This window comes from Dromaius novaehollandiae, chromosome 3 (genome assembly GCF_036370855.1).
Source record: "Dromaius novaehollandiae isolate bDroNov1 chromosome 3, bDroNov1.hap1, whole genome shotgun sequence".
In the NCBI taxonomy this organism is placed as follows: Eukaryota; Metazoa; Chordata; class Aves; order Casuariiformes; family Dromaiidae; genus Dromaius; species Dromaius novaehollandiae.
The window spans coordinates 649,930-670,884 of NC_088100.1; the positions used below are offsets into that span (position 1 = coordinate 649,930).

At 75.6% G+C, this 20,955-nt stretch overlaps 2 protein-coding genes across 5 annotated transcripts in view; one reads left to right on the plus strand and one right to left on the minus strand.

Moving 5' to 3' along the window:
• Positions 1 to 20,955, plus strand: part of HADHB (hydroxyacyl-CoA dehydrogenase trifunctional multienzyme complex subunit beta) — a 644,785-nt gene that overhangs the window by 9,010 nt on the left and 614,820 nt on the right. The window lies entirely within an intron of this gene.
• On the minus strand, positions 19 to 20,648 carry CAD (carbamoyl-phosphate synthetase 2, aspartate transcarbamylase, and dihydroorotase). 4 transcript variants are annotated; one of them, XM_064508167.1, is made up of 45 exons: positions 20,448 to 20,648; positions 20,042 to 20,181; positions 18,499 to 18,628; positions 16,980 to 17,122; positions 16,108 to 16,249; positions 14,998 to 15,169; positions 14,734 to 14,919; positions 14,527 to 14,639; positions 13,106 to 13,251; positions 12,893 to 13,024; positions 12,458 to 12,691; positions 10,523 to 10,744; positions 10,228 to 10,416; positions 9,994 to 10,118; positions 9,764 to 9,897; positions 9,576 to 9,688; positions 9,229 to 9,479; positions 8,897 to 9,143; positions 8,648 to 8,746; positions 8,052 to 8,276; positions 7,791 to 7,973; positions 7,460 to 7,678; positions 7,171 to 7,338; positions 6,914 to 7,096; positions 6,710 to 6,814; positions 6,383 to 6,631; positions 6,060 to 6,141; positions 5,800 to 5,966; positions 5,537 to 5,701; positions 5,311 to 5,442; positions 5,027 to 5,228; positions 4,754 to 4,944; positions 4,546 to 4,686; positions 4,341 to 4,436; positions 4,118 to 4,259; positions 3,941 to 3,988; positions 3,441 to 3,485; positions 3,137 to 3,291; positions 2,538 to 2,612; positions 2,246 to 2,458; positions 1,710 to 1,835; positions 1,480 to 1,635; positions 1,311 to 1,412; positions 1,108 to 1,202; positions 19 to 151 (listed from the first exon to the last, which is right to left on the minus strand). In XM_064508167.1, the coding sequence occupies exons 1-45, from the start codon at positions 20,527 to 20,529 to the stop codon at positions 49 to 51; spliced, it is 6,768 nt and encodes a 2,255-aa protein (XP_064364237.1). In that variant the 5' UTR covers positions 20,530 to 20,648; the 3' UTR covers positions 19 to 48. The 4 variants fall into 4 exon arrangements, with proteins under 4 accessions (XP_064364237.1, XP_064364236.1, XP_064364238.1 ...); XM_064508166.1 differs by having other exon boundaries at positions 9,229 to 9,688; XM_064508168.1 differs by lacking the exon at positions 3,941 to 3,988 and having other exon boundaries at positions 20,448 to 20,631.

The following is a 20,955-nucleotide window of genomic DNA, read 5'->3' on the forward strand; positions in this document are numbered from 1 at the left end:
CGAGGAAGGAGGCGGGGCGAGGGCGGGCGGGCGGTTTATTGGGCGGGGCTAGTAGCGGCCGAGGACGGTGGCCAGCAGGGCCATGCGCATGTACATGCCGTTCTCCGCCTGCCGGAAGTACGCGGCGCGCGGGTCCGAGTCCACCTCCACGCTGCGGAAACAGCGTCAGGGGGCGGGGCCAGCGCTGACCCCGCCCCCCATCCAGCCCCGAGCGCCGGGGCCCGGGATCGGACCCGCAGTGGCCCCGACCCCCAAGTGCCCCAGGGCCCCGTGAGAACAGCACCGACCCCCCCGGGGTCCCCCAGCCCCCTCCGGGACCCCGGATCTCAGAGCCCCCAGCCCGACATCGGCCCCTGGGACCAGGGCAGATCCCACCTGGGCCCCCCAGCCCAGCACAGGCCCCCCTAGGACCCCCCAAGCCCGGCACCAATCCCCCCCCCCCGGGACCCCCAGCCCAGGGCAGATCCCACCTGGGCCCCCCAGCCCAGCACAGGCCCCCCTAGGACCCCCCAAGCCCGGCACCAATCCCCCCGCCCCGGGAGCCCCAGCCCAGGGCAGATCCCCCCTAGGGCCCTCCAGCCTGGCACAGGCCCCCCTCAGGACACCCCCAGCCTGGCACAGGCCCCCCCAGAACCCCCCCATCCCGGCACAGGCCCCCCCGGGACCCCTCAGCCTGGCACAGGCCCCCCCGGGACCCCTCAGCCTGGCACAAATTCCCCCCAGAGCCCCCAGCCCGGCACCGGCTCCCCCTGGGACCCCCCAGCCCAGCAAAGGCCCCACCCTGGGACCCTCCAGCCTGGCACCAGCTCCCCTGGGACCCCCCAGCCCAACACAAATACCCCCAGAACCCCCCAGCCCAACACAAATTGCCCCCGGGACCCCCCAGCCTGGCACCACCTCCCCCCAGGACCCCCCCAGCCCGACACAGGCCCCCCTAGGAACCCCCAGCCCAGCACAAATCCCCCCCAGGACCCCCCAGCCTGGCACAGGACCCCCATCCCTGTCTCAATCCAGCCGACCCCTCTGGCCCCCCCACATAGATGAGAGACCCCGGCCAGAGCCCCCCCCCAGCCGCTGCCTGGGCCCCCCCAGCCCTGCAGCCCCCACCTGATCTCGTTGACCCGCGGCATGGGGTGCATCACCACCATCTTCTCCTTGGCCCGCGTCATGATGTGCGGCGTCAGGATGAACTGCCCGAAGCACTGCGGGGGCACGGCCCTGAGCCGGGGAGCCCCCAGCACCCCCCCCCCGGGGACCGGCCCCCCTGCCACCCCCGGCCCCCCGCCGCGGCCGCGCCGCCCCGCGCTCACCGCCTCGTACTCCGCCGCCGACTCGAAGCGCTCCTTCTGGATGCGGGTCATGTAGAGCACGTCGGTGTCGGGCAGGGCCTCCTCGATGCTCTCAAACTCCTCCTGGGAGCAGCGCGTGAGCAGGGGCCGGGGGGGGGCACAGCCCCGGCCCCCTGCCCCGACCCCTCACCTGCTGGATGCCCTTGGAGGCCACGAAGTGGAGGATGTCGGGGGGCATGCGGAGGCCGCGGGGGGTGACGTAGCGCAGGTTGACGCGGTACTGGGTGAGGAGGCAGGCCAGCGAGTGCACCGTGCGCCCGTGCTTCAGGTCCCCCACCATGGTGATCTGCGGGAGCGCGTGAGGGCGGCCGCGGGGGGGGCAGGCGGCGCCCGGCCCCCGCCCGCCGCCCCCGGCCTTACCGTCATGCCGTTGACGGTGCCCAGCTCCTCGCGGATGGTGAAGATGTCGAGCAGCGCCTGCGTGGGGTGCTCCCCCACCCCGTCCCCGGCGTTGATCACCGGCTTGCGGCAGTGCTTGGCCGCCAGCTGAGAGCACGGGCCGGGCTCAGCGCGGGTACGGCCCCGGCCACGGCCCCACAGTGCCGGGGGAGGGCACGGCCCCCCAGCCCCACCGGGTCGGGACGTGGCCCTGGTCCCCCCTAAGTGCTTGAGAACGTGGCCACCACCAGCCCCCCTGGGGCAGGACGTGGTCCTTGTCCCCCCAGCGCTGGGGGAGGACGTGGACACCCCCAGCCCCGTGTCCCCGACGTCAGGGTAGGACACGACCAGACCCCCAGCCCCGCTGGGGCAGGACCGGGCAGAACCTCCTGCCCCGCGGAGCAGCCCCCGACCACCGCCATCGGGGCAGGGCCCCAGCGCCCCCGGGGCAGGACGCAGCCACCCCCCCGGCCGGCGCGGGGCCTGTCCCCCGGCCCCCGGCCCCCGGCCCCGCTCACCTCCACGGCGCCCGGCTGGGGATGCCGCAGCACCAGCACGTCGGCGTAGCAGCACATGGTCTGCACCGAGTCGGCCAGCGACTCGCCCTTCTGCACCGAGGAGGTGGCCTCGGAGAAGGGCAGCACGGAGCCGCCCAGGCGGCACATGGCGGCGGCGAAGGAGCTGCTGGTCCGCGTGCTCGCCTCGTAGAACATGGACGCCATCACCTTGCCCTGGGGGGCCGCGCGTCAGCTCCGGGCGACGTGGGGCGCCCGGCCCCTCCCCGCTGCCCCCCGGCCCGCCCCCGCCCACCTTGAGGATGTCCAGGCTCCGCTCCTTCTGCACCAGCATGCGCAGGGTGTGCGCCACGTTGAACAGATGCGACATCTGCGAGGAGAGGGGGCTCAGCCGGGGCTGCACGCGGTGCCGGGGCTGCACGCGGCGCGGGGCTCGGCCGGCAGTGCCGGGCTGCGTGCAGCACCGCGCCTCGGCCAGCGTGCACCAGCACAGGCTCGTCTGGGGTGCATGTGGCACCGCGGTCCCCGTGCATGCTTGTCCGGGGCTCGTGCAGCTCTGCGGCCTCTGTGCACACTTGTCTGGGGTGCACGTGGCACCGTGGCCCCCGTGCACACTTGTCTGGGGCGCACACAGCTCCGCAGCCCCTGTGCACACTCGTCCAGGGCGCATGCAGCTCCGCAGCCCCTGTGCATGCTTGTCCGGGGTGCACGCAGCTCTGCGGCCCCCGTGCACGCTCGTCCGGGGCACACATGGCACTACAGCCCCCGTGCACGCTCCTCCCGGGCACACATGGCACCACGGCCCCCGTGCACGCTCGTCCGGGGCGCACGCGGCCCCACACCCCGCTGCGGGCGCAGCCCTGCCTCCCAGCACCCCGCCAGCGCCCCGGGCACCTGCTCCTTGGAGAACTGCCGGACGGAGAGCACGTGCTGCCCGACGAGGGGGTGCAGCAGCGGGGAGGTCTGGAAGTGGGGCGTGCTCTGGGGGGAGGCCTGGCGCGGGAAGGGTCCCGGCCCGTAGAAGCCGCCGTCCTGGATCGCAGCCGGATCTGCAGCAGCGAGAGCAGACGTGAGTCCGGGGGTCCCGTCCTCGCCGGGGCCCGGCTGGGCGCCCTGTGCCGGGGCTGGGGGGTCGCGGGGCTGGGGCATGCGCGGCCCCCGCCCTTCCTGGACATCCCCGCTCCCGCGAGGCGCTCACCGGCCTCCGCCGCCTTCCTGCCGGCCTTCTCCCGGGCGTCTTCGGCTGGGCGGGAGAGGGAACGGCAGCGTTAGGGGCCGGGGGGCTGCAGCCGCCCCAAGCCCTGCTCTGTCCAGCCCGGCCCGGCCCCCCCGGGCAAAGGCCCCGCGAGGCCCGGCTCTAGGGTGACGGCCTCCCGGCGCAGGGACGGGCCTAACCGCGGCGCGGTGCCCCTCTGCCCGCACGCCCGGGGCCCAGCTCGGACGCCGCCCGGAGCCGCGAGCCCGGCCCGACGCAGCCCGGGTCGCCGGGCAGGCCGGGGTCCCCGAGGTGCCGCGCGGGCTGGGGCGGGAGGGCGGCGGCCGCACCGCGTCCCGCCGGGACCCGCCGGCGCGGGGGGAAGCCCCGGCGCCCGCGGCAGCCGCGCGGCACCTGGGGGAGGGGATGCACTCATCGGCTGCGGTTAGCGCCAGCGGTGCGGCCGCGTCTCCTTCTCTGAGTGAGTCCCCCCCCGACATTACCGGTGCCTCGGGCGCCCGGGCGGTGCGCGGCTCCCAGCCTCCGGAACGCTGAACGGGACACAAGGGCACGGCGTCAGCGGGGCCGCCCCGGCCGCGGCGCCCGGGGGGCACGCTCGCCCGCGCCCCGCCGCCCGCCCCGCCGCCCCCCCGCCGCCGCCGCCGCCGCGCGCCCCTCACCTGGCAGCCCGGGGTCGGAGGCCCGGTGGATGCGGGGCGGCAGGTGGAAGCGGCCCTCGGCCCCGGGGCCGGCCCGGCGCGGGCTGGAGGCTCGGCTGCGCAGCGTCTCGCCGGCCGCGGCGTGCCGGGGCCGCTCGGGGGTCTGCGAGGAGAGGCCGAGCTGGGACCGGCGCGGGCGGCCCCGCGCCCCCCGCCGCCCCCCGCCGCCCCCCATGCCCCCTACCTTCACGCTCTCCTTGGCGGGGGCCGCGGGCGGCGCCGGCACGGCTCCCGCCGGCCATTTCCTCACGTCCTGCCCGTAGCCGGGGGGCACCAGCACCTGGGGGGGGGGCAGCGGGCGACGGCTCGGCGCGGGGACGGGGCCCCGGGTCCCCCGCCGCCCCACGCGCAGGGGGACGGCGACCGAGGCGCCGGGGCCGGGGCCTCACCTGGCCGTCGATGTAGGCGACCTCGCCGCGCAGCACGACCCTCCGCACCGTCCCCTTCACCCTCATGCCCTCGAAGGGCGTCCACCGGGCCTTGGAGAAGGCCGTGTGCCTGGGGACGATCCACTCGTGCTCCAGGTCCACCTGCGGGCGGGAGCGGGTCAGGGCCGGCGGGCCGGGGGGGGGGCCGGGGGGGCGGGCGGGCCCCTACCTCCACGTAGGTGTCCTCCTGCGGCGGCAGCCCGAAGATCTTGCGGGGGTTCTCGTAGAGGCGCTGGACGATGTCCTCCACGGCCAGGCGCCCCTCGGAGACGGCCGTCAGCAGCAGGGGCAGCATCGTCTCCAGGCCGGGGTACCCGGGCGGCGGCTCCTGGCCCTGCTTCTCCTCCAGCGTGTGCGGGGCTGCGGGACGGCGACGGTCACCGTGGGGCGGGCGCCGTGGGGCCGGGCGCCCGTCCCGAGGAGCCGGCCCGCCCGGGCTCACCGTGGTCCGTGGCGAAGCAGTCGATGGTGTCCATGTTCTCCCAGAGGGCCTCCAGGTCCTGGCGGGTGCCCAGCGCCGGGCGCACGGCCCCGCGGCCCTCCCCGAGGCGCCCCAGGTCGTCGCGGCACAGGAAGAGGTGATGCGGGGCCACCTCGCACGTCACCGGGACCCCCTTCTGCTTCGCCGCCTTGATGAGCAGGATCTGGGGGGCCGCGGTGAGGGCCGGCCCCCGAGGGACCCCGCGGGCAGCGCCGCGCGCCCCGGCCCCGGCCCCAGGCGCTCACCTCCTCCCTGCGGGCCACGTGGCAGATGTGCACGGGGCGCTGGTGCAGCTGGGCCACCATGAGGACGGCGGCCACCGTCTGCCGCTCCGCGTGGGCCACGATGGGCAGGTGCCGCGGCCACTGCTCGAAGTGCTGGGGGGACGGGGCCGCCGGTGACGCCGGTGACGCTGGGTGACACCGGCCCCCGCGCGCCCCGGCCCCCGCGCGCCCCGCCGCCGCGGCTCACCTGCATCCACAGCGACACGTCGTCCATGCGCAGGTCGGAGAAGGTGTCGTTCAGGTACAGCTTGAGCCCGGCGGCCGCCCCGGCCACGGGGCCCAGGGAGCCGGCGTTGTCCGCCGAGGCGCCCAGGAAGAGGGCGAAGTCGCAGCGGGCCCCGGCCTCGGCCAGCTGCGGGGGCGAGAGGGGTCGGCGGTGGGAGATGGGGGTCCGCGCGCCCCGGCCGGGGATGCCGAGGGGACACCGAGGGGACGCCGGCGGCCCGTTACCTTCTGCGCCAGGGCGAAGGAGGCGGCGTCGGTGATGGCGGGGCTGGTGTTGGGCATGGCGCACACCATGGTGACGCCCCCGGCCAGGGCGGCCGCCGTGCCCGAGGCGAAGTCCTCCTTGTGGGTGCCGCCCGGCTCGCGGAGGTGCACGTGGACGTCGATCAGCCCTGGGGACCGGCGGCGGCGGCGGCGTCAGCGCGGGCGGCCCTCGGGGTCCGCCTCCCCTCCCCGCACCGTGCCGGGCACGGGGTCCCACCTACCCGGCAGGCGGATGAGCTTCTGGGACGTCATGCAGTCCACGTGCATCTTCAGCGGCGGTGCCGCCCCGATCTGCCCCAGCGCCTGGGGGGACAGGGCCCGTGAGCCGGGGGGCGGGGGGGCCAGGGCAGCTCTAGGGCGAGGACATCTGCCCGAATGCCCTCCTCATCCCCAACATGGCCCTCCACCCCGCAGCCAGGGACGTGCCAGACCCCCCCACGTACACCCCAACCCCACGGAAACCCCAGCGGCACCCCCCGGCCCCCAGCACCCCCCTGCCAGCCCCTCTGCCCTGCCCACAACCCGCACCCCTGCCCGGCCCCACCTCCACGAAGAGCTTGGTGCACTTGATGTCGATGATGAGCGGCACGGAGTAGTCGACGGCCAGGCGCCGGGTGCGGTAGCCCTTGGTGACGAAGGAGGAGAGCCGGCGGCCCCCCGAGTTGCGCATCGACAGGTTGATGACCATCTCGAAGTGGTTCTCGGCCAGGTAGTCCAGGATGCTGCGCTGCGTCTCCCGGGCGCCCGCCTCGCTGCCGTCCGCCTCCTCGAAGTGCCAGTCCACAGCCATCACCTGCCGCAGCGAGGCACCGTCACGGCCCGCGCCGGCCCCCGCGCCGGCCCCCCGCCCGCCAGGCCCCCCAGCCCCCACCTTGATGCCGTGCTCGGTGTAGAAGTCGGCGGTGCCCAGGCTGGCGTACAGCTTGTAGCCGAGGCTCTCCAGCGTCCGCACCGTGGGCAGCAGCTCGCTCTTGTTCTGCAACGACCCCGGGGGCCGTCAGAGCGTGAGGATGGGCCGCGGGGTCCCCCCGCCCCACGGGGTCCCCCTGCCCCACGGGGTCCCCCCGCCCCGCACCTTGTAGCTGCCGATGGTCAGCAGGATGTTCTTCTTGGGGATCTTGAAGCCGGTGCTGAGCATGGCCTTCAGGTAGGCCTCGCAGCGGTTCTCGCCGAAGCAGGCCACCTCGCCCGTGCTGGTCATCTCCACGCCCAGCACCACGTCGGCGCCCGCCAGGCGCGAGAAGGAGAACTGGGGCACCTGGGGAAGCGGGGCTCAGAGACCGCGCAGGGCCCCCCCGGAGCCCGTGCTGCCGCCCCCCGCGTCCCGCTCACCTTGACGCCGACGATGCCCGTGCCCGTCATGAGCCCCACGGGCTCCACGTCCTCGCCCATGATCACCTGGCTGGCCAGGGCCACCAGGTCCACCCCCAGGGTCTTGGAGACGAAGGGGAAGGAGCGGGACACGCGCACGTTGCACTCGATCACCTTCAGCTGGTCATCCTGCAGGGGAGGGTCGGTGTGGGGCGCGTCCGGGGCCGCAGGGACCCTCCCAGCCACCCGGCACCAGCAAAGCCCCAGCACAGCACGGTGCCGGCTGGGCACAGCCCTCCCCAGCGGGTACCTTGGCGATGAGCTGCAGGTTGAAGGGCCCGGTGACCTGCAGCTCCTGCCCGACGGCGTGGACGATGGCCTTAATGCGCTCCAGCGTCTTGGGGGTGATGTCCTGGGGGGGCGTCACCAGCGTGGCGTCGCCCGAGTGCACCCCGGCGTTCTCCACGTGCTCCGAGATGGCGATGGCCACCACCACGCCGTCGCAGGCCACCGCGTCCACGTCGATCTCCTGCGGGCGGGAGCGCAGTCTCAGCCTGCAGCCCGCGAGGGCCTGGGGGGGGACCCGGCCCCCCCAGGGGCGGCTGGAGCAGCCAAACCCGGCCCCGGGAGCCCTCGCAGACCTTGGCCTCCTGGATGAACTTGGAGATGACCACGGGCTGCTCCTTGGACACGGCCACCGCGTTGCTCAGGAACTTCTCCAGGTCGCTGTCCGAGTAGGCCACGTTCATGGCGGCGCCGCTCAGCACGTAGGAGGGGCGCACGACGCAGGGGTACCCCACCTTGCAGCAGAACTGCTTGGCCGACTGCGGGAGAGCGGGCGCCTTCAGGGGACGCGCCCAGGCCCGCGGCCCCCCAGGCCCCCCCAGCCCCACGGCCCCCACCTCCATGTCGGAGAGCTCCTTCCAGAGGGGCTGGCTGATGCCGATGGTGTCGAGCAGGCGGGAGAACTTGAAGCGGTTCTCGGCGGAGTCGATGGCCTCCGGGGAGGTGCCCAGGATGCGGCACTGCTGCCGGTGCAGGGCCATGGCGATGTTGTTGGGCAGCTGCCCGCCCATGGACAGGATCACGCCCTCGGGGCTCTCCAGCTCGTAGATGTCCATCACCACCTGCGGGCGCCACGGGGGCACGGGGACGGCTGGAACCCGCCTCCGGCAGCCCTCACCCGGCCAGCCCCACGGCGGGCAGCGCCCGGGGCTCCCCCAACCCCGGCCCCACGGCGGGCAGGGCCCTGGGCATCCTCAACCCCGGCCCCACGGCGGGCAGCGCCCGGGGCTCCCCCAACGCCGGCCCCACGGCGGGCAGCGCCCTGGGCATCCTCAACCCCGGCCCCACGGCGAGCAGCGCCTGGGGCTCCCCCAACGCCGGCCCCACGGCGGGCAGGGCCCTGGGCATCCTCAACCCCAGCCCCACGGCAGGCAGGGACCCCGGCACCCCCGGCCCCAGCCCCACGGCGGGCAGGGCCCCCGGCCCCGCTCACCTCAAAGGAGATCTCGTCGAAGTAGAGGCGGTCGCACATGTCGTAGTCGGTGCTCACCGTCTCCGGGTTGTAGTTCACCATGATCGTCTTGAAGCCCATCTGCGGGGGCAGCAGGGAGACGACGGGATGAGGCCCAGGGGCCCCCGGGGCCCCCCTCCGCCCCCGCCCCGTCCTCCCGCCCACGGTCCGGGCGCTGGGGCCCCAGCCCCACGGCTGCCCCCGCGGACGCCCGCCCGGAGCCCGGCCGACCTTGCGGAGCTCCTGGATGCAGCCCACGGCGCACCAGTCGAACTCCACGCTGCTGCCTATGCGGTAGACGCCGGAGCCGATGACCATGACGTGGGGCTCGCGGAAGGCCAGGTCGTGCTCGGTGCCGTTGTAGGTCAGGTACAGGTAGTTGGTTTGGGCCGGCCACTCCGCGGCCACCGTGTCGATCTGCTTCACCACGGGCAGGATCTCCAGGTCGCGCCGCATCTTCCTCACGGCCAGCTCGGTGCTGCGAGGGGCAGAGCGAGCGCTTGGCCCCGCGCCGGGAGCGGTGCCGGGCTGCGGCCGCCCCTCCGCCGCCGGCCCCCCGGTACCTGAGCACCGCCAGGGCCACCTGCTTGTCGGAGAAGCCGAGCTGCTTGGCCCGCTTGAGCACGGCGGGCGGCATGGTGCTCTGCTCCTCGCGGTACGACTCCAGCAGCACCGCGTGGTCCGTGATGTTCTTCATCTTGTGCAGGAACCAGCGGTCGATCTTGGTCAGCTCGTAGAGGCGCTCGATGGAGTAGCCGGCCCGCAGCGCGGCCGCCAGCACGAAGATCCGCTTGTCCGTGGGCGTCTCCAGCTCCTGCCGGGGCGGAGGGATGAGCGGGGCCGGAGCGCCCGAAAGGACCGGCCCTGCAGCTCCCGCCCCAGCGTCGTCCCGCCGAGCTCCAGCGCTCACCACGTCCGAGGCCGGCTTCACGGTGTGGTCGAAGCCCACGCAGTTCTCGTCCACCATCCGCAGCGCCTTCTGGAAAGCCTCCTCGAAGTTCCTCCCGATGGCCATGACCTCCCCTGCGGCACGGGGCGGTGAGGGGGGCCAGGGCCGCCCCCCGCCCGCCGCCCGCCGCGATGCCGCCCGCCGCTCACCCACGCTCTTCATGGAGCTGCCGATCTTGGTGCTGACGCGCAGGAACTTGCTGAGGTCCCAGCGCGGGATCTTCACCACGCAGTAGTCCAGGCTGGGCTCGAAGTTGGCCGTGGTGGAATTGGTGACGGAGTTCCTGCGGACGGGACGGGACGGGACGGGTCGGGTCGGCGGGATGGGCGCGCGGGCGGACGGGCCGGGGCAGAGGCACCTCGCGAAGCGCCGCCGTTACCTGAGGACGGGCAGGGGGATGCCCAGGGCCAGCTTGGCGGCCACGTAGGCCAGGGGGTAGCCGGTGGCCTTGCTGGCCAGGGCCGAGCTGCGGGAGAGCCGGGCGTTCACCTCGATGATGTAGTACTGCGGAGCGGAGCGGAGCGCTGGCAGCCGCGCCGGAGCAGCGGCCCCGCGACGCGGCGGGGGGGACGCGGTGGGGCCGGGGCGACCCGCGGACCGGGGCCGCGCTCACCTGCTCCGACTCGGGGTTCAGGGCGAACTGGATGTTGCACTCGCCCACGATGCCCAGGTGCTGCACCACCTTCACGGCCGTGCGGCGCAGCAGGAAGTACTCGGTGTCGTTGAGGGTCTGGCTGGGCGCCACCACGATGGACTCGCCCGTGTGGATCCCCAGCGGGTCCAGGTTCTCCATGTTGCACACCTGGGCGGGACGAGGGTCACCGCGGGCGGCCGGGGCTCCCGACCGCCCCGCACGCGCTCTCACCCCACGGCTCCCCCACGTCCTGGGCCGAGTCCCCGCCGCGTACCGTGACGCAGTTGTTGTAGGCGTCCCGCACCACCTCGTACTCGATCTCCTTCCAGCCCTTCAGGGACTTGTCCACCAGCACTTGGGAGGTGTGGGTGAAGGCCTGGCTCACCAGGGCCGCCAGCTCCTCCCGCGAGCTGGCGAAGCCGGAGCCCAGGCCCCCCAGGGCGTAGGCAGAGCGCACCAGCACCGGGTACCCCAGCCGCTCGGCCGCAGCCTGCGCCTGGGGGCGGGGACCAATGGGGCAGGGGGACGGCAGCGTCCTGCGCCCGCCTGCCCCTCCATCCTGCCCCAGGGACTGCCCCCATCCTGCCCCGGGAGCTGCCCCCCTCCATCCTGCCCTGGGAGCTGCCCCCATCCCATCCCATCCCATCCCATCCCCTCCCCTCCCATCCCATCCTATCCCATCCCATCCCCTCCATCCTGCTCCAGAAACTGCCCCCCTCCATCCTGCCCTGGGAACTGCCCCCATCCCACCCTGGGAACTGTGCCCCTCCATCCTGCCCCAGGAGCTGTCCCCATCCTGCTCCGGGAGCTGCCCCCCTCCATCCTGCCCTGGGAGCTGCCCCCATCCCATCCCATCCCATCCCATCCCCTCCATCCTGCTCCCATCCCATCCCATCCCATTCCCTCCATCCTGCTCCAGAAACTGCCCCCCTCCATCCTGCCCCAGGAGCTGCCCCCATCCCATCCCATCCCATCCCATCCCATCCCATCCCATCCCCTCCATCCTGCTCCCATCCCATCCCATCCCATTCCCTCCATCCTGCTCCAGAAACTGCTCCCATCCTGCCCTGGGAGCTGCCTCCATCCCACCCTGGGAACTGCCCTCCTCCATCCTGCTCCAGGAACTGCCCCCATCCCACCCCAGAAACTGCCCCCTCCATCCCGCTCCCTCCATCCTGCCTTGGGAGCTGCCCTCATCCCACCCCCTCCATCCTGCCCTGGGAGCTGCCCCCTCCATCCCGCTCCCTCCATCCTGCCTTGGGAGCTGCCCTCATCCCACTCCCTCCATCCTGCCCCGGGAGCTGCCCCCTCCATCCCGCTCCCTCCATCCTGCCCCGGGAGCTGCCCCCTCCATCCCGCCCCCTCCATCCTGCCCCGGGAGCTGCCCCCTCCATCCCGCTCCCTCCATCCTGCCCCGGGAGCTGCCCTCATCCCACTCCCTCCATCCTGCCCCGGGAGCTGCCCCCTCCATCCCGCCCCCTCCATCCTGCCCCGGGAGCTGCCCTCATCCCACCCCCTCCATCCTGCCCCGGGAGCTGCCCCCTCCATCCCGCCCCCTCCATCCTGCCCCGGGAGCTGCCCCCTCCATCCCGCCCCCTCCATCCTGCCCTGGGAGCTGCCCTCATCCCACTCCCTCCATCCTGCCCCGGGAGCTGCCCCCTCCATCCCGCCCCCTCCATCCTGCCCTGGGAGCTGCCCCCTCCATCCCGCTCCCTCCATCCTGCCCCGGGAGCTGCCCTCATCCCACTCCCTCCATCCTGCCCCGGGAGCTGCCCCCTCCATCCCGCCCCCTCCATCCTGCCCCGGGAGCTGCCCTCATCCCACCCCCTCCATCCTGCCCCGGGAGCTGCCCCCTCCATCCCGCCCCCTCCATCCTGCCCCGGGAGCTGCCCCCTCCATCCCGCCCCCTCCATCCTGCCCCGGGAGCTGCCCTCATCCCACTCCCTCCATCCTGCCCCGGGAGCTGCCCCCTCCATCCCGCCCCCTCCATCCTGCCCTGGGAGCTGCCCCCTCCATCCCGCTCCCTCCATCCTGCCTTAGGAGCTGCCCTCATCCCAGCCCCTCCATCCTGCCCCGGGAGCTGCCCCCTCCATCCCGCCCCCTCCATCCTGCCCCGGGAGCTGCCCCCTCCATCCCGCCCCCTCCATCCTGCCCCGGGAGCTGCCCCCTCCATCCCGCCCCCCAGACCTGCCCTATCCCCTCCCCGGACCTGCTCCAGGGAGGCCGCGGCCTCGCTGGGAGCCACGTGCTCCCCGATCTCCTCCATCTTCTCCACGAAGACCTTGCGATCCTCCGTCATCTCGATGGAGGCGACGGGGGTGCCCAGCACCCGCACGCGGTACCGCTCCAGCACCCCGGCCTTGGTGAGCTCCACGCCGCAGTTGAGGGCCGTCTGCCCGCCGAAGGTGAGCAGCACCCCGTCGGGGCGCTCGTTTCGGATCACCTGGGCGGGGGGGGAGCGCGGGGCCGTGGGGCGCGGGGCTGTCGCGGCCCCGCAGAACGTGCCCTGCCGCTGCCGGCTCCCGCCGCCCCTCCGTCGTCCCCCACCACCCCGCGTCCCCGCGAGAAGAGGGTGCCGGAGCGGGCGGTCCCCAGAGGTCCCTGCCGGCCCCTCCGCTCACCCCGGGCCCCGCGGCAGCCTCACCTGGGCGACGTACTCGGGGGTGATGGGCAGGAAGTAGACCTTGTCCGCCAGCCCCTTGGAGGTCTGCACCGTGGCGATGTTGGGGTTGATCAGCACCGTCTGGATGTTCTCCTCCTTCAGCGCCTTGATGGCCTGCGCAGAGCGGAGCGGTCGCCGCGGTCGCCCCACGCCCGGCCCGCGCCGCCCCGGCCCCCGGCCCCCGGCCGCGCTCACCTGCGACCCCGAGTAGTCGAACTCGCCCGCCTGCCCGATGGAGAGGCCGCCGGAGCCCAGGATCAGCACCTTGCGGGGCCGGGCCGCCTCCTGCCCCGCCGCCGCCGCCGCGCCGTAGCCCAGCCGCTCCCGCAGCCGCTCCCGCACTGCACACGGGGCGCGGTGGGGACGGGGCCGCCAGCACGGCTCCGGCTCCAGAGCGGCCCCCCGGCCCCCGACGTGGCCACAGCCCCACGGCGGCCCCCCGGCCTCACACCCGGCCCCAGACCCCCGCACGGGCCCCATCCCACGGCCCCGAGAGCAGCCCCCCCCCAAGCACAGCCGCCCCCAGCCCCAGCGCAGACCCACAGCCCCCGGCACGGCCCCACGGCCCTGACCACAGCCCCCCACGTGCAGCCCTGGCCCCACGGCCCCCTCTGCACACCTCCAGCCCCACGGCCCTGACCACAGCCCCCCACGCGCAGCCCTGGCCCCACGGCCCCCTCTGCACACCTCCAGCCCCATGGCCCTGACCCACAGCCCCCCACGTGCAGCCCTGGCCCCACGGCCCCCTCTGCACACCTCCAGCCCCATGGCCCTGACCCACAGCCCCCCACGCGCAGCCCTGGCCCCACGGCCCCCTCTGCACACCTCCAGCCCCATGGCCCTGACCCACAGCCCCCCACGCGCAGCCCTGGCCCCACGGCCCCCTCTGCACACCTCCAGCCCCATGGCCCTGACCCACAGCCCCCCACGGGCAGCCCTGGCCCCACGGCCCCCTCTGCACACCTCCAGTCCCATGGCCCTGACCCACAGCCCCCCACGGGCAGCCCTGGCCCCACGGCCCCCTCTGCACACCTCCAGCCCCACGGCCCTGACCCACAGCCCCCCACGCGCAGCCCTGGCCCCACAGCCCCCTCAGCACAACTCTGGCCCCATGGCCCTGACCACAGCCCCCCACGCGCAGCCCTGGCCCCACGGCCCCCTCTGCACAACTCCGGCCCCATGGCCCCAAACACAGTCCCCCACATGCAGCTCTGGCCCCATAGCCCCGATCGCTGCCCCCCATGCACAGCTCTAGCCCCACAGCCCTGATCACTGTCCCCTGTGCACACCTCCAGCCCCACAGCCCTGGCCCCATGGTCCCGAGCACAGCCCCCCATGCACAGCCCTGGCCCCATGGTCCCGAGCACGACCCCCCACGCACAGTCCTGGCCCCACGGCCCCAAGCCCAGCCCTGGCCCCACAGCCCCCTACGCACACCTCCAGCCCCACAGCCCTGGCCCCATGGCCCCAAACACAGCCCCGGCCCCACGGCCCACGTGCGGCCCCTGAGGCCCCCACGCGCAGCCCCACGCCGGGGCGTCCCCCGCGGCCGCAGCGCTGCCGTGGGCCCCCACCGTGGGCGAGGCCCTGCCCAGGGCTCCCCGCCGCCGACCCACCTGTTTTGGGGCTGCCCTCGCCCCTCTGCAGGTCCCGCACCGTCTCCACGAAGACGTCGAAGAGCCCCTCGAGGTCCGTGGGGCCGGCCCGGTGCTCGGGGTGGAACTGCACGCTGCAAAGGCGGCGTCAGGCCCGGCCCCGCGGCCCCCCGGCCTGCGGCTCCCCGGCCCCCCACGACACGGCCCCCCACGACACGGCCCCCCCACCTGAAGAAGGGCTTGTGCTCGTGCACCAGGCCCTCGTTGGAGCGGTCGTTGGCGTTGGTGAAGAGCGGGGCCCAGCCGGGCGGCAGGCTGCCGGCCTCCACCGCGAAGCCGTGGTTCTGGGCGGTGATGAAGCAGCGCCGCGTGTCCTCGTGCACGCAGGGCTGGTTGTGCCCCCGGTTCCCGTACCTGCGCGCGGAGCCGGGACGGCGTCAGGGGCCGCCCCCCCCCCCGGGCCCACCCCCCCCCCCGGCCCCCCCGGCTCACTTCATCTTGTAGGTGCGGGCGCCCAGCGCCAGCGACAGCAGCTGGTGCCCCAGGCAGATGCCGAAGACGGGCTTGGGCCGGGGGGCCGCCAACACGCGCCGCAGGCCGCGCACCGTCTCCTGGCACAGCCGCGGGTCCCCGGGGCCGTTGCTGACGAAGAGCCCGTCGAAGTCTGCGCCGAGACGCGCTGGGGTCACGCCGGGCCCCACGGCATCGCCCCGAGGCACCCCGGCCCCACGGACCCCCACAGCCCCAGCTCGACCCTACAGCCCCCCAGGGTCACTCCAAGGCACCCCGACCCCACGGCCCCCCACAGCTCCCCACAGCATCACTCCAAGGCACCCCAACCCCACAGTGCCCCACAGCCCCCCAGGGTCAGCCTGACCCCCCTGGCCCCCCACAGCATCACTCCAAGGCACCCCAACCCCACAGTGCCCCACAGCCCCCCAGGGTCAGCCTGCCCCCCCGGCCCCCCACAGCATCACTCCAAGGCACCCCAACCCCACAGTGCCCCACAGCCCCCCAGGGTCAGCCTGCCCCCCCGGCCCCCCACAGCATCACTCCAAGGCACCCCAACCCCACAGTGCCCCACAGCCCCCCAGGGTCAGCCTGACCCCCTGGCCCCCCACAGCATCACTCCAAGGCACCCCAACCCCACAGTGCCCCACAGCCCCCCAGGGTCAGCCTGACCCCCTGGCCCCCCACAGCATCACTCCAAGGCACCCCAACCCCACAGTGCCCCACGGCCCCCCCAGGGTCAGCCTGACCCCCTGGCCCCCCACAGCATCACTCCAAGGCACCCCAACCCCACAGTGCCCCACGGCCCCCCCAGGGTCAGCCTGACCCCCTGGCCCCCCACAAGGTCACCCCAAGGTACCCCAACCCCACGGCTCCCCACGGCCCCCCACGGCCCCCCCAGGCCCAGTCTGACCCCACAGCCCCCCACGGGGTCACTCCAGCCCCCCTGGCCCCCATGGGGTCACCTCAAGGTGCCCCGGCCCCCCACAGCATCACCCCGGGACACGGCTCCCCGCTGCCCCCGGCACCAGGCACGGAGACCCCCCGCACCCGGTCCCGGGTCCCACCGCCGTCCCGCCGCGGGCCGCCCACCTGCGGGGTCCAGCGCGTGGTCCCAGGGCACCACGGTGACGGCGGCCCCCCGCTCGCAGAGGCACCGCACCTGGTTGTGCTTCAGGCCGCAGTCGACGGCCGTGATGCGCAGCGACCCGCCGGCGTTGAACACGCGCGGGGCCTGGGGGGCCGGGGCTGAGGCGGTGCCCGCGGCGGCGGGGACCCGGCCCCACAGCGCAGCCCCCAGCCCCACCGCTGCGGGGACCCCCAACACCCCATGGCCCCACCGCTGCGGGGACCCCAGACCCCCACGGACCCACCACTGCAGGGACCCCCCACCCCCCATGGCCCCACCGCTGCAGGGACCCCAGACCCCCACGGACCCCTCCCACAGGGACCCCCCACCCCCCATGGCCCCACTGCTGCGGGGACCCCAGACCCCCACAGACCCCTCCCACAGGGACCCCCCACCCCCCATGGCCCCACTGCTGTGGGGACCCCAGACCCCCACAGACCCCTCCCACAGGGACCCCCCACCCCCCATGGCCCCACTGCTGCGGGGACCCCAGACCCCCACAGACCCCTCCCGCGGGGACCCCCCACCCCCCATGGCCCCACTGCTGCGGGGACCCCAGACCCCCACAGACCCCTCCCGCGGGGACCCCTGGGCCCCCAGCACAGCCTCCCCAGCTGCCCCACTGCGGGGACCCCCAACCCCCCCGCACAGCCCCCAATATCCCCTCACTGCAGGGACCCCCAGCCCTGACCACAGCCTCCCCGGCTGCCCCACTGCAGGGACCCCCAGCCCCCCAGCACAGCTCCCCCAAATCCCCCCGCTGCAGGGACCCCCAGCCCCACAGCGCAGCCCCTGGCCCCCCCCCACTGCAGGGTCCCCCCCCCCCCCCCCGCACCTTCAGCGACACCTCCTGCACCAGGTGCCGCGTGTTGGGGTCCTCGAAGGGGAGGCTCTGCTCGGGGGTCCCGTCCGGCACCAGCTTCCCCAGCAGCGTCCCCTTCTCGCGGATCCTCTTGGTCAGGGCCCGGGTGTCCACGCCTGCCGCCACCGCCGTGAGGGGCCGCCTGGCCCCCGGCCCCCGCGGGGGCAAAGCCCACACGACGCCACGCGGCCCCCTGCCCCGGGCCCCAGCCACCCCCCCACGGCCCCCAGCCCCAGCCCCATGGCCAGCCCCAGCCCCGCCTTCCAGCCCCACGGCCACCCCCGACCCTTGACCCCCAGCCCCATGGCCACCCTCCCCAATGGCTGCCCCTGCCCTGCAGCCCCCAGGCCCACGGCCACCCCCGCCCCATGGCCACCCTCCCCAATGGCTGCCTCTGCCCTGCAGCCCCCAGCCCCACGGCCACCCCCAGCCCCATGGCCACCCTCCCCAATGGCTGCCCCTGCCCTGCAGCCCCCAGCCCCACGGCCACCCCCGCCCCATGGCCACCCTCCCCAATGGCTGCCTCTGCCCTGCAGCCCCCAGCCCCACGGCCACCCCCGCCCCATGGCCACCCTCCCCAATGGCTGCCTCTGCCCTGCAGCCCCCAGCCCCACGGTCGCCCCCAGCCCCATGGCCACCCCCCCAATGGCTGCCCCTGCCCTGCAGCCCCCAGCCCCACGGCCACCCCCAGCCCCATGGCTATCCCCCACAGGGGCTGCCCCTGCCCTTTAGCCCCCAGCCCCACGGCCACCCCCGACCCTTGACCCCCAGCCCCATGGTCACCCCCCCAATGGCTGCCTCTGCCCTGCAGCCCCCAGCCCCACGGCCACCCCCAGCCCCATGGCCACCCTCCCCAATGGCTGCCCCTGCCCTGCAGCCCCCAGCCCCACAGCCACCCCCAGCCCCATGGCTATCCCCCACAGGGGCTGCCCCTGACCAGCAGCCCCAGCCCCACAGCCGCCCCCAGCCCCATGGCCACCCCCCCAATAGCTGCCCCTGCCCTGCAGCCCCCAGCCCCACAGCCACCCCGGCCCCATGGCTATCCCCCACAGGGGCTGCCCCTGACCAGCAGCCCCAGCCCCACAGCCACCCCGGCCCCATGGCCACCCCCCCAATGGCTGCCCCTGCCCTGCAGCCCCCAGCCCCACAGCCGCCCCCAGCCCCATGGCCACCCTCCCCAATGGCTGCCCCTGCCCTGCAGCCCCCCGCCCCACGGCCACCCCCAGCCCCATGGCCACCCCCCCAATGGCTGCCCCTGCCCTGCAGCCCCCCGCCCCACGGCCACCCCCAGCCCCATGGCTATCCCCCACAGGGGCTGCCCCTGCCCTTTAGCCCCCCGCCCCATGGCCACCCCCAGCCCCATGGCCACCCCCCCAATGGCTGCCCCTGCCCTGCAGCCCCCCGCCCCACGGCCACCCCCAGCCCCATGGCTATCCCCCACAGGGGCTGCCCCTGCCCTTTAGCCCCCGCCCCCCGGCCCCCCCGCGCCCACCTTCCAGCCCGGGGATGTTCTGCTCCTTGAGCCACTGGTGCAGGGAGCGGGAGGCGCTCCAGTGGCTGGGGGTCTCCGAGCACTCGCCCACCACCAGCGCGGCCACGTGGATCTTGCTGGACTCGAACCACTGCGGGGCGGCGGGGGGGGGACGTGAGCGCGGCCGGGCAGGGGGCTGCACCCGGGCGGCTGGTGTGGCTGCCTCCCCGCCGCACGGGGACCCCCACCCGGCCCCACGCCCGGGACGGGGCCGGCCGCGGGGAGGCCAGCGCGGCGCCGGCGGGGCCTGGACTTTGCCCGGGGCCGGGGGCGACGCCGGGACGGGCCGAGGCAGCCGGGAGGCCGCGGCAGGAGCTGCTCCGGCCTCGACCCGGAGGGGCCGGGACCCCCCTGCCCCACCGACGGGGCACAGACAGGGGGTCCCACCTGCACAGCACCATGCACCCGGGGCCACACAGCTCCCGGGCTGGCACTCGCCCAGCGGCACCGTCCAGCAACACCTTCCCCGCCGCAGACCCGGGTGCGGGCAGCGCCGTGGGGCACCGGCACCGCCCGGGCGTGTCCTGCCCTGCCGCCCGCCCCGGCCCGCGGCGATGCATTCCCGGCTGCTCCACGTGCGCCCGTCCCCGGGCCGCAGGGCACAAGGCCGCCCGCGTCCGCCCCTGCCCCACGCCTGCATGGCCCCGCACCGGCCCACCGCCCCACAGTTGCACAGCCCCACTGCCCTGCTGCCCAATGCCTGCATGGCCCCGCTGCCCCCTGCCCCATGCCTGCACGGCCCCACACCAGCCCACCGCCCCATGGTTGCACAGCCCCACCGTCCCCCTGCCCCATGCCTGCACGGCCCCGCACCGGCGCATCACCCCCCTGCCCCACGCCTGCATGGCCCCACCGCCCCCCTGCCCCACGCCTGCACGGCCCCGCACCGGCACACCACTCCCCTGCCCCACGCCTGCATGGCCCCACCGCCCCCCTGCCCCATGCCTGCACCGTCCCGCTGCCCCTGCCCCACGCCACCCTGCTGCCCCACACCCACATGGCCCTACTGCCCCCTGCCCCACACCTGCACAGCCCCACTGCCCCCCTGCCCCATGCCTGCACAGCCCCCGCTGCCCCTGCCCCACAGCATCCCACTGGCCTGTGCCCACATGGTCCTGCTGCCCCCTGCCCCACACCTGCATGGCCCCGCTGCCCCCTGCCCCACACCATCGCACCACCACTCCCCTGCCCCACGCCTGCATGGCCCCACCGCCCCCCTGCCCCACACCATCGCACCACCACTCCCCTGCCCCACGCCTGCATGGCCCCACTGCCCCCTGCTTGCACAGCCCCACTGCCCCCCAGCCCCACACCATCCCACTGCCCCCTGCCCTACGCCCACGTGGCCCCGCCGCCCCCAGCCCCCTGCCTGCACAGCCCCGCTGCCCCCCTGCCCCACACCACCCCGCGGCCCCGCACCCACATGGCCCTCACCGCCCCCTGCCCCACACCCGCATGGCCCCGCTGCCCCACACCACCCGCGGCCCCAGCCCCCCCCGCTCACCCTGCTGAGGCCGTAGGGGTCGGGCTCGTCCCGCGGCACCCCGTAGTTGCCCACGAGCGGGTACGTGAGCACCAGGATCTGCGCCTTGTACGAGGGGTCCGTGAGCGCCTCGGGGTAGCCCACCATGCCCGTCTGGAAGACTGCGGGGGGGGGGGGGCTCAGCGGGACGCGGCGCCGGGGGGCGGCACCGCCGGGGGGGCCCGAGCCCCACGAAAGCGGCGGTCCCGGGGGCTGCACCCGCAGGGCCCCCCCCCCCCCCGGCAGGAGCCCCCCCGGTATCGGCACCCCGCGATACGCGGGCGCCCCGGGGCCGGACCCGCCGCGCCGCCCGCCCGGACGGGACGGGACGGGACGGGACGGGACGGGACCGGGCTCAGGCCGCGGGGCTCGGCCCGGCCGCACTCACCCACTTCCCCGGCGGCGGCGGCGGCGGCCCCGAAGGGGCGGCCCCGCAGCACCGAGCCGTCCTGCAGCACCAGGCAGCCCATGGCGGCTCCACGTGCGCTCGGGCCCGGCGGCGGCGGCGGCGGGGACCGGGGAGGCGCGTGCGGCGCGGCGCGGCGCGGCGGCAGGAGGATCCGGGGCGGGGCCGAGCCGGGACGGCCCCCGGCGGCGGGAGGCGGGACGGCACCGGGTGCCCGCCGGGGGGGCGCGGGGATGGGGGGGCCCTGCCCGGCGCGACCCCCCGAGGACGGAGACAGGAGGCGCCGCCGCTCTGCGGCTCCCCGGCCCGGCGCTGCCCCGAGCGCGGAGCAGCCGCCCCGTCCCGCCGCCGGCAGCCCGGGCCCGGCCCCGCCACGGCCGGTGCGCGACGCCGAGGCTCCGGCCCGAGCCGGGCTGCGACCGCGGGAGGTGGCGGAGGCGCCGCTCGTGCAGCGAGAGCCGCGGACCCGGGTTGAGACACGGCAACGCCA